Genomic DNA, 18,111 nt, shown 5'->3' on the forward strand with positions numbered 1-18,111 from the left:
CCACCCGGCGTCGGCAGCAACTGGAGCACCGCCGTGACGGGGGTGGTCCGGCCGCGGGCCCCTTCGCGAATCCGCCACCCTCGGTTCTTGGGGATCATCTTCAATTACGCGCGCGGCGGGATCTTGTCCCGCCCCGGCATTTCGTCGAACAACTTGCGTGCGAGGCGAGAGGAGACTGATGCCGAGCAGATTGCTCCGTAGGTGGACGGGGAGGCAAGCTTCGGGCCTCTGGACGCGCGTGGAAGCATCGGAGAGGGGAACATACGTAGTCGGGCGCCGGGCAGGACGCGGAGCTCCGGCGACTTAGAGTGGAGCACGGCGCCGTCTGGTCAGCGGCGCAGCGGTCAGGCGATCCACTCCTGACCAAACTCCAGCCCAATTCAGGAACAAACTCCAGCGGGCCCATATGGCATTTGGGGCTAAGTCTACTTTGCCTCACTCAACTCATGCCCGTGAATGAATCGCATCCCTTAGACCGCAAAATCGGGTATAACGTGTCCCCCTACTCCCAAAACCGTTGCAAATTGACTCTCTAGGGGTTTCGTAGGAGGTTTTATCCTACGTGGCATCTTTGACCCTGTTGATTAGCTTAGTCAGCTCGTGGCTGACGGTGGGCCCTACCTTTTTTTTTTTATTTTTTATCTTTATCATTGACATGTGGGCCCCACAAGCTAGCTCAGCTAGTTAATGGGGTCAAAGATGCAACGCAGGACAAAACCGTCTCTGAAACCATCCGGAGAGTTAATTTGCAATGGTTTTAGGAGTTGGGGATGTGTTATACACGATTTTGCGGTTGTGGGATTCAATACGATCAGGGAAATGAGTTGAGTGAGTTAAAATAGACTTATTCCATAAAGAGATGACAATTTGATGAAAAATTCGGCCTATTAAATCTTGGCCCATATAAGTCTAGGCGTCTGACAGACGGCCCGGCCCCGGCGTATGGTAGCGATCTAGATGGCCCACCATAAGAGAGCACTATAACGAAACTGGCCCACCAACTTTTGGCCCGCTCGACTCATTGCTCCCTTACAGATAGCTGGGCCCAATTTAGGCCTACAAAAAATTGGATCGCAACCTTTGCGATCCAATACGACCCGCTCAAATTTGGAATTCGGGCTTCGGATGTGAGACATTGTGACACAAATCGGCTCGTCGTGCAGCCGTCGCCGCCGGCGACCCGTCCCCCGTCTCCGCCGCATACGGAGGATGCTCGGGAACACCATCCGCTTCCTCGCGGGGACGGCGAGGGCGATGGGGGAGGCGGCGGCCAGTGGTGTGGGCGGAGTCACCGGCTGCTCCGACGAAGGCTCGCTCCAACTCCGTCCAGTGCGGAAAAAGTGCGTCACCAAGGTGAGGCACCGTTCTTGGTTGGTTTCTCTATCCATCGTTCTTGTGGATCCATGATTTGTAAACTGTTAGCTTTTGCAATTGCATTTCTATCGGTGCTGCTATTCCTTTTGTCGATGCTTTGCATAACTAGTGTTTGTTGTAATGCCTGTGCGAGGAGATATGTTTTTCTTTTCTCTTTTTCTTGCAGAATGCTAATTTCAACCTCGAGAACAATGTTCAGTGGATGATTTAGTGGGATATACTAATTCGGTGATGTAACAAACGAGCGTGAACAATAAGTTTGAAGCATGCAGTTGAAATTGGGAAATGGCCGTCTTCGAGGTGGTGGAATAGTCCGTCTTGTGTTGCTGCGTTGAGTTCTCACTGTTAGCACTAGAGCATTTTTTGTTTGAATGAGCAGGAGACTCTGTGCCATTGCAACTTGAAAGCAGAGAACAGCCACATCACACCACTAAATGTAGAATTGTGTTTAATAATGACAAATAAAAATAAAATCTGGCCTGTCATGTAATTGGAATATAATATCGGATCATTTTTATGGCCTACTTATCTGTAATACTGACTATATTTGGCCCATATGTAGATGTATAAATATGTTCCGTTACATCCGGCCTGGAATGAGCCATATACAATTGTCTATTCCTACTTCCACTTTTGATTACTTTTGCCAATATGCTCAATATGTCGTTTTATGGTGCTATAACTAATTATATATGACCTACAAATTATAATTGTTTGCATGTACAGGTGTCAATCTACATATGATTTAATAGATGGAAGAGTTCCTTGGTGATTCTGGCAAATGATGAACTGATGATATTTTGCTTGTTTAGATGGAACACACTTGTATGAATGAAGGGAAAATATGCATGATGTAGGAATCCAAAAAACACATAATTTTGGCCACCGTAAGATTATGAAGCTGGGTTTACAGGGATTGGGATTGTAAGTTGTGATGCATATATTGTAGGTTATTCATAACCATTCAATTCATTGCTTATTTTGGTCTGCAATATGCAGGAAAGCAATATGCTTACTATCTTATTTTCTGATTTTTTTCTTTCATATATTGGTTCAAGATTATGTAAGTATACTTGTGTTCTTCACTAGTTTCATTACAGGTCCAGTGACTTTGACCTGAGCTAATATTTTTCAAATGCAAAAGGAAGGTTTGGTATACCTACTTAGTGCTTCTTGCTATTTGGTTAACATTTCAGGAAAAGAAATGAATGCATGTTGACTAAGTGAAGAGGCTAATCATCTGCTTTGCTAAATGTGAAAGATGAAGCAGTTGCGTCAACTTGGTAAAACCTGCCTACTCTCTGACTTCCGTATGCACATAATATCGGTTTATATAGTTATGTGCTCCCAACACACAGCATACACAGCACATACTATGAGGGGCAGCAAATTTGATAGCTCTTTTGCCATTGTTCAGCCCAGTTTTGTCAACATTCAGCATTGTACAGTCTGATATTGGTCCAAAAGCATGTTATTATAACTGATCTGCTGGTTGTCTCTATTTCGTTCAGCAATGAGATGAATAGGTCTATGTTTACATTTATCCACTAGTATTTCTGTTGGAAACACATTGGCCCAGATGATGTTTTTATGTGAGTACTGGGAAGTTAATAACTTTTGAATAGCTATGTTGACTTCATAGAGTATCTAAAATGAATGCACACTTTGTGGACTTTCCATTCAGCAATTTGTTTGTCATGTAGACTGTCTAAAAGATCTCTATGCAGCCGAAATTATTTTCGGAGGTTATGGTTTTCTTGCTCACAATATGAACATGATGACAGTTGGGAGATACCATTATCCAATACTGGGGAATTAGGTTTATCTAAAAACAAATGATGATGCCGAAACATGAGTTGAACATTGCGCTGAGTTTTGAAAGACTATGATAGTCATTAAATACCAATAATTCTTCTGCAGTAACCTCACATATATATCAACAGTTTCAGTTCAGTTACCTTTTGTGCTTGTAAAAATCGGATTTTTTTTTAGTTTTTTTAATTTTTTTGGATTTTTATTTTTGCATGTGGCCAACATAAGCACCCGCATGGAAAAATCGCTATTTTCACATATCTTTCCGTGCAGACGAGTGTCCCAACCGCATCGAAAAATATGTTTTGACCTCATGGAAATATGTTTTTTTTGTAGAAGTGTGCCTAGATTGACTGTTCTGCCAAAAGACCTGTACTGTTCATATATTGTTTATCATCTGCAACAAAAGTTTGTACCGATCCACTTGAAACAGCAGAATCTGAAAGGAACAAAAGTTTTTGCAATGTTTGTCACCTCCAGCAATATCAGCTTCATGAGGGAATCCATGGATAGTCGTATCTAGGGAGCCTAGGACGGATCACTTTTACTGATGGAGATGTTACATAGGAGAGCACATTACATGTTCCACACCTTTTGTGACTTTGTGATAAAGAAAAATTGGTCGTGTGAGTGTGATATGAACCACCTATTTTATTTTATTTTTCAGGTTTATAACAAAGCGGTTGAAACACAATTTTCAGACTGAGATAGGCTGTCTTGCATGTTCCTTTAGAGGAGGAAAATATGCATGATCCATTTGAAGGCTCAAAAAGGGACAACTCCACATCGTCGACTAAATCTGTTTCCATTCTGATCAGCTAGCGCTAGAAGATCTGGAAATGGAGGAACAAATGGATATTTTCCACGATGAATCATCAATACATGCAGCAGGTGATGATCAACAAAATGTCAAAAGAGGTGTGGTTATGGAGTGTGTCAGGAGCTCAAGGAGTGCCGACCGGTGAGTCTGATCTCGACATGGGTATGGAGGTGTGGTTATGGAGTTTAGATCCCCTGGCAAAATTTTTCACCCTGTCATATCAAATGTTTGGACATATGCATAGAGTATTAAATATAAACGAAAAAAAACAACTAATTACAGATTGCATATAAATTACGAGGTGCCATCCTCATCTCCACTCATACAACGGTGCCATGGACATGAGACCACAAGAAGATCCGTCATCACCACCGCCATTGACAACGATGAGAGAAGACCAGAGGGCAGTAGCGCTAGGGTTTTAGAATTAGGTGGCGGCGCTAAGCTTTTAGTCTTTTCGGTGTGAGCTCGGATCACGATTTTCAAGTTGCAATCTCTACCGGTAATATTCTACTGTCAGGAATACTAAATGATCTTTGTTATAAATCCTTACCGATCTTTTTACGGTGATCTCTACTTCTACAAAGCCAAAGGACGTTTATTTTTTGTAAATATTTGCTACTTCCAGCTTTAAAAACAAAGCTAACAGCTGCTGGATATCTTTCACAAAAGAAAAAGGAGAACATCAATAAAGGATGTTTGTTTCACCCTTCATCAGTTGATTCCAAGGCAAGTACAGATTTGTTCCAAACGTCCTATCTCCTGTCCTTGCCATCAAGTGAAGTGAAGTGCACTTCTGAACTCATGCAAAATTACGGCAGCTCACAGCTATCTCCACACTTCACACATCAAGCAAGCAAATGATCCTTTCAGTGACTAACCGTGGTGTGAACTGTGAACTAATCATGCCATCTACATGAACACGGTTCTCACGCAGAGAGAGCCGGTAACACGTGTGCCCCGAGACTCTTAACTTGAATCAGATAATAATGGATATATGTTGCATCTGAATATTCAGAATAAAAACCAGCAGTAACCTGCTCTGCATGGTACAGAAGTAGTCAAAGGGGCTCCTTGCATTTCTTGCATGATTCTGTACTGAGCTCTTTCAGGAACACAATCTTTAGACCATTCCCCATTGCTGATGACTTGATGCTCATTCCTTTCCTCACTTTCTTTATGTGAAAGTCTCTTCAGGTTAAGGCTTGCGCAACGCTTGTTTCGCATGCTAACTACACCCTTAACAGCACAGAAACTGCCTGAATTGACTGATGATATGTTTGTCCTTGTTTTCATTTTTGCAGTTTATTTTATGCTGGAGTCAATGATTTCAATGATATCTAGGAGAGGAGCAAAATTTCATGATCAACTGTAACTATATCCACAAGCCTGAAAATTCCTCCTGAAAATGGTAGGTCCTAGGTGATAATGGACCGAAGCCACTGATGGCGAAGGCTGCATAATTCACGTGTTTTGATCGAGGATAATTCATTCTTCAACGTTCTGAATTAATTCTACTGGGAATTATATACGATTATGCTGACCGAACGCATGGCAGCTTCATCTCTGAAGGTTCTACTTCTAGCCTTGGAAGACCTCTTCAGAGTTCAGACTTTTGAGTTGGAACACAATTAATGATGTACTGAGCGGCATGGCCTTCAATTTTGAGACGAAAGAATGGAGAAAATCAACTGATAAGTAGACCAATGTACACAGAACTGACCAATAAGTCGAATCAGATGAAGGCATGTCCTGATCCAAAAAGTCAGTCAATTGACGAACTGATCATTCAACCCGTTCCTAAAGTCCTCTTGAAACTGCTCTTACTGTTAATCTGGTAGGTAGGTACCCATCTATCTTAGCCGATGCAAGGTCAGATTTTTGGAATACTACGAAGATTATTTGTCTTCTCTGATCAAACCAGTGATGTAATTGCTGTAATTCAAAACGTGCTTAGAAAAGTTAGGATTTTTTTTTAGCCCCGCGTTTCCGCGACAAAAACCGTGTTCTGTTGACAAAATTCTCCATTTCCTCTGGAAGGGGGCACACATGATCACTACTAAATAAGATATCTGCAAATTGCAAATATGGATAGTAAAGAAGTATTATCAGAGGAACATAGCCTGTCACAGTTCTGTTCATCCAAGAAGCTTCCTGTGCTGTCGCCAAGTGTGCAATTTGTCAACCAAACACTCCTTCAGTTGCATGGCATCAGTCAAAGTTTCCAACCTAGAGGCTATAGCTACAAAATCTTCTCTGGAAGATGGGGAAGACTGCGGCTACAAGACTCTGAATTTTTGACTGCTGCTTAGTAGTTTACTAGTGTTCTTTATCCAAATTATACTTCCTTCGTTTCACAATGTAAGACTTTCTAGTATTGCCCGCATTCATTTAGATGTTAATGAATCTAGACATATGTATGTGTTTAGATTCATTAACATCTATATATATGTGGGCAATGCTAAAAAGTCTTACATTGTGAAACGGAGGGAGTAGTAAATTACATTCATTAGTAATAATATCCCGTTTGCGTGGTTAGGTAGATGATACCTGAACCTTTAAATTAGTAAGTAACTGAACTGAATTCTTCAAAGGTCAAGTTCACAACAACCGCGTCTTTCACTGACGAAGAGAAGATGAAGTTAATTAGATCAAGAAGAGGTCAGGAGATAGGATTAATTACTAACTGGGCATGAACTCCAAAAACTATTGCTCATGCCTCAGGGGTTGGTTGTTGAATACTCATATGGTAGATTTCACTTGTCCACTAGCTAGAATGTTAGCAACAAGAGTGTTCATGGGAGAATTCTTGCCGTTGCTAATGTAAGGTGATAAAGTCTTTGCAACCAACAGGTGGCATGGTAAATTGGATTTCGGAAAGAAATCTTTTAGAAAATGGAAATGCTTCCACTTGTATATGATTTATTTGAAAACATAATGTATGCATATTAACACAAGTTGACAAGAGTAATGACAACAAAAATCAAGTGTGATCTACTCGATCTCAAAATATTATCAACTCCAAGATCTTTGAATCATTCATTTAAAATAATATCTAACTTCTAGCTAGCATGCAAATCCTACCAAGTAGTACAAGATGCATATATCTTACTGCAATGAAAACCAATAAAATTGGCAACTTGTGAGGTTAAAATAAATGAAAACTCACCGCCGGACTAATTCAAATGTCCAAAATAGTTGAAAACCAGGTAACTAATTAAAAGCACATTTCGTGCGGTGGTGAAATTGTGGTGCAGGATTCTAGCCATTAAACTAAAATTTAAATCCTAGTACCAATATTTATGCATATTGCATACTACCTCCATCCCAACATATAACAACATTTGGCTATGAATTTGGACACACATTTGTCCAGATTCATAGCTAAAAATGCTTATATTTTGGGACGGAGAGAGTATGTGTTTTAGCAATAGTTTTACAATGTTCACATTATCCCTTACTTCCAACAGTTGATATCGTGTTTTAAGGGTTCATCTTCTGTGTAATCGAAAAAAGACCTAAAACAATACTACCTACAATTTTATTTACATTACGTTTGGTTAATTCAAAATTAAATTTTGAACTAACCACTGTCAAATTAAACAGAGTGACTACTACCAAGAAACCGATAACCTTTGATTTAACCACCAACTTATGATCCAACAAAACACCTGAAAGCCTTTTTTTTTCCCCTTTTATGAGGAGCCCTCAACCCTTAGTGGATCAGCATTTGCAAAGCAAGCAAAAGGGACTCATGAACAGCAAATCAGGGCCAAGTGGCACCACCCCACCCCGCGGCGGGGCCCGCCTTCCAGCCTCAAACACCATGACACGTGTACCCCCCCCCCCCCCCCCCCCCCCCCTCCCATTGTGTCAAATTGCCCACACACGTACGCGCCATATTGTCATACGATCATCACCACTTTGCCAATTTGCCAGCTACCGGTCACCTTTGTCTTCTTCCATCTTCTCCTCCCTTTATAAAGGCAGGTGGCAATGGCGTCGTCTCACCATCTTGCTAAATTAAAGCCTAAAGCCTCTCCATAGTATTAACCCAAATCGAGCAAATTTTTTCTCATCTTGGTAGCTTTGATTCTTCGTCTTCTTTGCGGCGATCGATTGATCTTGAGGAGCTTAATATATCGATTGAGATAGCAAATGGGGAGGCAGCCGTGCTGCGACAAGGTTGGGCTGAAGAAGGGTCCATGGACGGCGGAGGAGGACCAGAAGCTCGTCAGCTTCCTCCTCGGCAACGGCCAATGCTGCTGGCGTGCCGTCCCCAAGCTTGCCGGTGAGTCACCCACCTCGCCAGAGTTTCAGTCTCTCTCTTTAATTTGGTCGATCCATTGATCAATGGACTGATGTATCTGTGCAACTGAAACAGGGTTGCTCCGGTGTGGGAAGAGCTGCCGGCTCCGGTGGACGAACTACCTCCGGCCGGACCTGAAGCGTGGTCTCCTGTCGGAGACGGAGGAGAAGACGGTGATCGACCTGCACGAGCAGCTCGGCAACAGGTTTGATCCTCGACGAGCTGAGCTCGCGACATGGTGGCGAGAGATGAGACTAGAGTGCTAAATAATATATGTGCAGGTGGTCCAAGATCGCGTCGCACCTGCCGGGCAGGACGGACAACGAGATCAAGAACCACTGGAACACGCACATCAAGAAGAAGCTCCGGAAGATGGGGATCGACCCCGTCACACACAAGCCCCTCTACCCTGCTCCGCCGCTGGCCGACGGCGGCTCGCCGGAGCAGAAGGTGCCGGAGGAGGAGGAGGTGGAGGAGAAGTCGTCTGCTGCCGTGGAAAGCTCGACGAGCACCGGCGCCGGCCACGACGTGTTCTGCACCGACGAGGTGCCCATGCTGCACCTGGACGACATCGTCCTCCCGCCGCCGTGCGACGTCGTCGGCGACACCGCCGGCTCGCCGGCAGAGTCGTCGTCCACGTCGACGTCGTCGAGCGGCGGCGGCGGCATCGACGAGGAGTGGCTGCTGCCGATCATGGAGTGGCCGGAGTCGATGTACCTGATGGGGCTCGACGACGTCGACATGGTCACCACGGCGGCGCCGGCGATGGCAACGTCGTGGGAGTTCGAGGATCCGTTCAACGCGTACCAGAGGATCGCGTTGTTTGATCACCACCACGAGCTGACGTGGGCTTGACGTGACCACTTCTGAATTCTCTTGTTTCATGCTCCCTCGGTCTCATAATATAAGAGATTTATTGTACTGGGATCCCTTATATTATGAGACGGAGGGAGTATAAATTTCATCTCGGCGCTAGCTGCACTTAGTGATTTATTACCATTGGATTATTAGTGCCCTAATTAGACAATTAGAGATAGGATTAAGAACATATATAAGATGATAAAAAAAAAGGTGAAGTGGTTGTGTGAGAGAGAGAGAGACAAATGCATGAGCTAGCCCTCTTTAATTTCGTCTTTCTGTCAATTTTTTTTCTGCTCATCATTTTTTTTCAGGCTTCTTTTAGATACATGTGTTTGGCATACATACATGTAAATGAAAGGAATTTGAATAATGAAAATGAGAGTGAATGGTGTCATCGACTTTTACAAGATTTTGGGCTGCACAAGAAATTTCTTACCTATGATAATTAATGCGTCGTACTTGGTATCTAAAACAAAAATTCACGTTGTTACATCGAATATTTAGACACATGTATAAAGCATTAAATGTAGGTAAAACAAAAAACCAATTACACAAATTACGTGTAAATTGCGAGACAAATCTTTTAAGCCTAATTGAGCCATGATTTGATAATGTGATGCTACAATAAATATTTGCTAATGGCAGATTAATTAGGCTTAATAAATTCGTCTCGCAGTTTTCTAGCGGAATCTGTAATTTGGTTTGTTATTAGACTACGTTTAATACTTTAAATGTGTGTCCGTATATCCGTTGTGATAACTAATTCCAACTAAACGAGGCCTCACTATCTCGTCTTGTTATTGTCTAGCTAGCTAGTAACTGGTCATATGAATGGCGGCTATGCTGGGGTGAATAAAATGGACACAAAACACAGCCAGTTGGCTGATACTCCACTAAGGTGGCTGTTTGATATAATTCTAACTTTTAAATTTAACTTCAGAAATTAGATCTGGAATAAAGCTATGGATCAGCTTCGCATCTCGTTCATTTTGTGACAATATTCCAGCTGACTCCACTCTTTTTTATGGAGAGATGAAATCGTTTGGTTGAGTTCCAGTTCTAAGACAGATGGAGCTGGATCTAAAAAATATACCAAACAGACCATAACTAATTATTAACTAAATCAGACTCTCGGGTGACTTATTAACCACAAATCCTGGGAATATAATTCATTTTCCGTTAATCTTTAGTAGCATGATGATGCTAGCATGAAGTATATGTGCTCTGTGACGTACTTGTGGCATGAGACGTGACATCTGCGTTTATTGTTCCACCTTCAGTTTCAGAATAGTGACTTTATTTCCCACGTCAACAAGCTTATTACAGGAGTCGCCGTTTACCACTATAAATTCATATACTAATATCTGGGAAAATGTAAAAAAAAAGGTTCAAAAGTATGAAAATATTTTTTGGCAAGCTTGCTCGTATATAGTATTACATTATATTTTCATTGAAATAAAACATTTTCTTTTGGAAAAACTTTTACCAAAATTAACACAGTTTAACTGCACTCATCCTAAGCGTTGGTTTTTCTCAAAAGAGAGAGTATATAAAAAAAACCATTTTTACGGTACCCTTGTTGTTTTTACAGGCGGAATAAAATAAAACATGCTTGCAAAAATATAAGTGGAGGTCTCTAGTGAATGACTTCTTATAGATACATCCTATAAAAATAGTATAACATTTTACATGCGACGCTTTAACAGGCATGTTTTAAAAATAATTTTTTAGGTGTAGAGCCGCTTGTAAAAAAATCATCGATTTTCACAGGTCTTTGATCGTGGGCGGGACTTTCGATTCTTAAAAAAACGTGTTTCGAAGTAGTGATGGTACAAACCCGTGGTGCTATTGGTGCATAGGTCACTGTAAGATGAAAGAATTCTGGCGCAGAATCGATCGATCGAGCGAGTGGGCGTGTATAGCTTTCCTAGCTAGCTAGCTAGAAAGAGCGATGACGAAAGAACGAAAAAAATGAAAGCATCTACACGTACGATCGACGACCATCCATGATTAATTTGCACGATTTTCTCCATATTGTTGTCGGGTGTGATACATATAAACTTGCCTTTGCCCCTGTTGGTGACGTGCATGATAGGTTGCATGTGGATTAAAAAGCGGTTGCATGTGGATATTTGGGAATTAAAGCTATTTTTTTATGACTAAGGGGTCATTCGAATCATGACAAACATGCAAGAGAGAAATTCCGCTCAATCATTTGCTGTTGAGCATATATATCCGTCACATCCAAAATTTAAATTTTGAAACTTATTTCTAAGTGTTTCTTCATCGTAGTTTATTTTTCAGCTTTGGCTGGATTTTAAGTTACTAAAACACACGCGTATATATTAAAGTTAAGTTTACCCACAGATTATTTTTGTCGCTAATAAATATTACTGGTTATAATAAGTTATAAGCGAAATGATGGTAAACATTGATCATACATGAAAGAGAAACGAATAACTTTAGCTACGAGCATAACATGGATTTGTTTTTTTTTTCATATATAAGCAGAATTTAGCATTTGTGTATAGATGATTTATATGACATTATTATATTCCATATATATGTTGTGAGATTTATTAGTAGTGAGATATTTTTTTAATAATACGGATAGAATACATGAAAGGCAGGATGCCGTCCTCTTTTTCCTAAATTATTTTAAAACAAGGTTAGATTATACTCCATTAATAAATAGATTATTATGATGATGTTGTTAGAAGAAATAGGTAAATATGAACTACCAAAAATAGAAAAAAAAGTTAAAATTTTAGAACGTTGCAAGAGATATAAGCAGACTAGTATAACCACAATATTGACCAACTCCGCACATATAAATGTATATTAACAAGCATCGATATCTTCGACCATATTCATTCTTCTGGTAGATCCTAAAACAGGAATTACCAAAGACATCAGCAACTCGAACCCTAAAATCGGTGCCATCAATTGAAACATTGGCAACCAGACAGACAAAACTTCTAGGTCTTGGTATTTCCTTTCTCTTTCATATATTCGTGGTATTTTTTTATCCAAGTTAATTGTCATGTGCAACTGATCAGCCGTTTATGTGTGGTAAAATAAGGTGGCTAATGGCTAAGCTAGTGGTAAAATTAATTTGTGCTCGCAAAGAGAGAATTGGCGGTCGCTCTACACGTCCACACGCATAGGACAGATCGATATACGCCATCATGAGTGTTAATTTGCTTCAATTTGAAATTAAGGTATCATATGCTTCTAGAGGGAATCAATAAACTAGCTCTACAAATCCCCGCCAAAAAAAAAATAGCTGAAGAAATTAATGTGACGGTCAATTTGTAAGAAAATTAGGCCTGCAGGGACTCTGAACTCAGAATTTTTTTTCCAATTTTTTTTGCGGATTTAGAGGATCTAATGCGTTAGAAAAATTGCAAACTGATCGTAATTAACTCGGTCAGTATCTTTTGTGCGTAGTGGAATTTACCTAGTCAAACTCAAATCTCTTAATTATATATTAGCTACTTTCTCCGTTTCCTTGGTTTTTTTTTTCTAAACCAAATTTTCCTAAGTTCGACTATGTTTACATAATAATGTAGCAACATTTATAACGCTAACGTGTTTTCTATAAAAAAGAATCAAAGTGTGCTATAATATGAAGAAATGGAGGGAGTATGTGTTCATTGTAGCAGGTGTACCTACACTACATGAGTACATGATGCTAAACCTTCAATTTCATTTAGACGTATATATGCTAGGAGACACCTAGGTCCTCCCTCCGTCCAAAAAAAATAAACCCCATATCCATACATGTCCAGATTTAAACCCAGGGTTTATTTTTTTTTGGGACGGAGGGAGTAGGTATGTGTGTATGGGTGTGAGCGTGTGTCTATCTAACGTGCAGTTAAAAAAAAAAACTACAAAACATTGCATCTTAGTCAAGGGCTTGAACTAGTTTTTTTTTAATATTTTGATAGAGACGAAATACAAAGTGAGCAAAAGAAAACCATGATAAATTTACAGCATGCCTTAGAGCATCATATATATATGATTTCCCTTTAAATCTAATTAGAATTTTGTACATTATATTCTTTCTTTGCAAAATACTATATACTATATCCCTCTTTGTATTGTATCTTTGTATTGTATGACGCTGGCTAGTTAAATTTAAAGTACTTCATTAACCTCTATAGGCTAGGAAGGCCGGTTAATCTCCTTTAAATCCTCTTCAATCCGAACAAATCTGGCCTACATACAAGTGTAGACATGTATCATATGATGTACAGTATCTCGCGGCGTTCATATTTTTTCTAAACTCTATTAGTATTAGGATGTGTTAAATGATATACTATTATTAGATTTGTATTTTTTATGTGATGGATGGAGTAGTAGTATGTACTGTCACGGCCCGTGTGAGTTGACAAGTTGACACGACCAATGAGACGAATTCTGCAAGCTCACTACAGTCAACTTAAACTATACTATTAACCAGCACAACTTTCTCGTACAGTATGAAACAATGTAAAAGCACGCAGGCACCAACCTGTAGATCTTCTACCACTGGTTATTGTATCTCGTCGCTGTTGCATATACAGTTTCTACACGCACGTACGACAGCAACTCGTGACATATACTCTAGTAGTACTACCCTACTAGCTAAATATGCAACAGCGACAATAACTGATCGATCCATGTCTGAATCAACAAGTTGCATTATGCATGGTGTTTACTCGTTCCGTTCCAATATATAATAACATTTTTTTACGGGACCAATATATAACAACTTAATATAGAATTAGATTTATTATAGAACTACGAATCTAAATATATAATAATTTATAGTCCTAGAATGGATCTAATTCCATCATAAATTACTACACATATTAGAAGTGAGGGAGTACTAATCAGTACGACGCATATGTACACGTACGCATTATTGATCGTGTGAACAGATTTGACGCAACTTGCATGCATGTGTGCTTGTGAGGGCACCCGCAATGGTTATCTATAGGCTCTTTACAAGATATCCATATCAGCATATTTTCCTACTTGGAAGAGATTAAATGAAGAGATAGAGCAAAGCTATCTACTGACCTGGAGATAGTTTATAGAGAAAAACGAGGCAATGGATTAGAGAGTTATAGATACCCATGTAGACATACCATTGAAGTGGTTTACTATTAATCTAGTCTATTGCTGAGATGTATGTTTTATAGATAGCACCTTACTTTACTATTGCGGGTGCTCTGAGATTTCCAGTATAATGTCATACACAAGTTAATAGTCTTTCACACTAGCTATAGGCAGTAGTTAGTTACTAGATAGAAGGGTTTGTGACATTTTTTTCACCGCGCGCTAATGATAGTTTGATTTTTCGATGAGAGCTGCTAAATTTTTCTAGCGTTCCCATTTCGACCAACCTACTTAATTATTAGGTATGCATGAAGATATATAAAAACAATAGTGAATAATTATAGTTTGAGGAAACTTTTATTGCTAGGGTTTCAGCTTTATTAACCAACATTTACATTTTAAACCAGTAACTTTATTTGTGTTACCTTTTAGTTCAAGTGGTCCAAAGTACAGTAACAATGAAATTATTTGATACGTGTACAATAAAAATGCTAAGTAAAGAGTGATCCAAAATAAAATTTTGATAATAAAAGATGACTAAGGGTGTGTTTAGTTCTTTGGGTGTAAAGTTTTTAAAGTATACGGACACACATTTGAAGTATTAAACGTAGACTAATAACAAAACAAATTACATATTCTGCCTGTAAATTGCGAGACGAATTTATTAAGCCTAATTAATTCATCATTAGCAAATGTTTACTGTAGCATCACATTGTCAAATCATGGCGTAATTAGACTCAAAAGATTCGTCTCGCAATTTACATGCAAACTATGCAATTGGTTTTTTTCCCCCACATTTAATGACTCATGCATGTGTCCAAACATTTGATGTGACGTTTTTGGCCAAAATTTTTTGGGATTTAAACAAGGCCTAAACTAGCTAAAATGCACGCATAATTTAAAGGGTCATACTATATGTCAGTATCTCTCCGTGGGTAGGGGTGAAGCCAGGGGCAGATCCAACATGGGTGCACCCACAAAACTCATGGATACCCCCTGAGCATCCCCTTCGATTTTTTCACCATGAATGATAAACTAAAGGTCCCTAGATGACCGGAGGTTGAAGAAACTATGTAATTGAGCCTCCCCCTCCAATTTTTTTTTGTTCCTGGATCCGCCCTTGGGTGAAGCTACGAACTAACATATATAAACATTTATCTAGTACCTTAGCTACAACTTTCTAAAAAAAAGGAAATTCTAACTATATATCTAGACATAGCCAACATCTTTATATTTGGATGGATTGAATTGAGGCAGTAAGAATAAAGGCGAGTGCCAAATGTTACTTTCTCTAAAATTGCTCTGTTTTTTATTATTATTAAAATGAAGTGTATCACAAATCAGGGGAGAGCTAGCTCTTTGCTTCTTGCTAGCTTCCTTCACCCTTTTTGGTGGAAATGGGATCTCATGTCTTCCTTTTTTTTTTTCTCTTGCGATAACATGTCTTATACTTTCTCAATTTTACTGTGACATACCACATATATTCACATATATCAACTTCTCTTAAGAAAAGAATAAATCATTAATTGATATAATAGTACTATGAGCGGTAGTTTTTATTCAAATCATCACTGGTAAAATTTTGTCACATATGTACGCTAATTAGCTACGGTAGTGTGTGAAACCACGATGTGTCAACACCTATACCAGTTTAGCTTGAATTGGAGGCATGCATGGGGCCAAGCCGTTGCTTGCATACAACAATATAATCTTTTTTTCCCCAATGCTAATCAAGCATTGAGTACGTTCTCTCGCTACGTAAACCAATCACAGTCACAACAATTAATAGTGTGGAAGTTATTGATTGTTTGCGGAAAATAATCCTATGAAACTAGGTCTCTGTTTAGACCCTGTTCAGATCGTGACACATATAGGCATATAATTATCAATAAAACCAATTGATTTTAGCTAGGGTGAGTAGCTTTAATTATATACAGGGTTTAAACAGAAACCTGTTCGTATATGATTATTTTCGCATAGTTTGCGAGGGAGATTATCTGATCTCTCCCTACAGATTAAGATCATTTTTCTTCTTTATCTAAAACAAATAAAAATTACATTTAGCTTAATTGATCTATATATCAATCGTGCATGTAAGGTTAATTAGTTACAGTACATGAATTAATCATGATAATCTATTCTACACACGATGGAGGATACATACTAGTGGAGTCTAGCTATATATCTATCAGAACAAGACACGACTTGAAAGAGAAATGCACTTAACTGCTGATGATTAAGTCAAACCCCGCCCTATCCATGATCTCGTACTATATACTCCCTCCATATTTTAATATATGACGCTGTTAACTTTTTATCCAACGTTTGACCATTCGTCTTATTAAAAAAATTTATATAATTGTCATTTATTTTACTGTGATTTGATTCATCGTCAAACGTTCTTTAAGCACGATATAAATATTTTCATATTTACAAAAAAATTTGAATAAAATAAAGGGTCAAACGTTGGTCAAAAAGTTAACGGTGTCATACATTAAAATACGGAGGTAGTATTTCCAGAGAAACCACACTTGACAGAACGTTTCTTTCCAATGTTTCACCCAAACCTTTCCAAAAGCTTCAATCTAGATTAAGATCTCTCTTGCAAAAAGGAAATTAATTAGGTAAAGTACCTTTGCAGACACGCTCTCCCCTCTGCATGCATGCATATATACATATGATACCAGAGCTCTCTTCTGGACTCTTCCAGGGGAGGCCCACAGGATGGCTGCCACGTGTAATCCAGCATTTGTGCTGGTTATGATGCCATTGGAGAAAGTGCTCAAATGGAGAAAAGGAAAAGGGCTTGACAATTGTAAGCATGCCAGAGGCTTTAGGCTTTACTTAGCCGATATCCCACTTGACGGCAAATTAATAAAGCTAACAAGGTTGGCAATGTGTCCCTTTGGATGTGTATGACATTGGCATATTAATTTGGAGTGTTGTTCTATTTCCAGCTTCTCAAACAGAAACTTAATTAAGCTAAATTAGAGCAAGTTCAATACATGTGTAAAATTATTTTCCCAACTTTCCCAACTCACATCACTCGTTTTTCGTGCGCACGATTTTTAAACTATTAAACAGTACGTTTTTTTGCAAAAAAAAATATTCTATACGAAATTAAGTTGCTTTAAAAAAAATCATATTAATCATTTTTTAAAAAAAATAATAAATACTTAATTAATCATAGGAAAATCCGTCGCTCCATTTTACGTGCGCAGGAAGTGAGTTCCCAACCTCACCTCCCGAAACACAGCCTAGAACTCACCGCGATCCCTACTGTCTTATAAAGGACGACATGAAACTAGTTTCCAACACTTTTTCATATGGAAACCCTCCATGTGCACGAACTACTTTCGTTAATTTGGAGTATTATGCCACATAAATGTGAAAAATGTTTGATAAGGAAATCGTTGACTTAATTTTGTAGCATTGTGTGAGAGCTATATATTCTCTAATCGTTTGGTCAACGGCTGATAAGCCGTGAAAAAATAAACGAAGCATCCAAAAATAATTTGTTTATAAAATTTTTATACTTATGTTCTTAACAAATTTAAAGCTCATGCATGTTGAAAAATATACTACCGTGAAAAAAACAAATTAACTCTAAATTTAAGCTTTAAAATTTAAATTTTTGGTTGTGGCTGATAAGCCAACAAGCAAACGATAGAGTAGAGACCATGCATGTTAGTATTAATATTTTGAACTTGAAGTAGGGAAAATAATCAATCTCTCGAGAGAATGTTCCCCATTTGCTCAAAAACTATGCAAATGGTTACAAAAAATTCTTAAATAAATATAGGACCTTTCATACAATATACATATACCA

The 18,111-nt window shown here is 39.0% G+C and overlaps 1 protein-coding gene across 1 annotated transcript; it reads left to right on the forward strand.

Annotated features, from left to right (window-relative positions):
* The first annotated feature begins 7,967 nt into the window (after nucleotides 1–7,967).
* LOC127784846 (transcription factor MYB20-like) lies at nucleotides 7,968–9,585 on the forward strand. Its single transcript, XM_052312246.1, has 3 exons — nucleotides 7,968–8,297; nucleotides 8,391–8,520; nucleotides 8,597–9,585. Exons 1-3 carry the CDS (start codon nucleotides 8,165–8,167, stop codon nucleotides 9,168–9,170), a joined length of 837 nt encoding a protein of 278 aa, XP_052168206.1. The 5' UTR covers nucleotides 7,968–8,164; the 3' UTR covers nucleotides 9,171–9,585.
* Nucleotides 9,586–18,111: the final 8,526 nt, after the last annotated feature.

This window comes from Oryza glaberrima, chromosome 9, assembly GCF_000147395.1.
Source record: "Oryza glaberrima chromosome 9, OglaRS2, whole genome shotgun sequence".
NCBI classification, from domain to species: domain Eukaryota; kingdom Viridiplantae; phylum Streptophyta; class Magnoliopsida; order Poales; family Poaceae; genus Oryza; species Oryza glaberrima.

Coding starts and splice junctions, on each gene's coding strand:
- LOC127784846 (XM_052312246.1), top strand. CDS start 8,165: ATGGGGAGGCAGCCGTGCTGCGACAAGGTTGGGCTGAAGAAGGGTCCA. Junction 8,298..8,390: donor TGCCGTCCCCAAGCTTGCCG/GTGAGTCACCCA, acceptor CAACTGAAACAG/GGTTGCTCCGGTGTGGGAAG. Junction 8,521..8,596: donor CACGAGCAGCTCGGCAACAG/GTTTGATCCTCG, acceptor ATATATGTGCAG/GTGGTCCAAGATCGCGTCGC.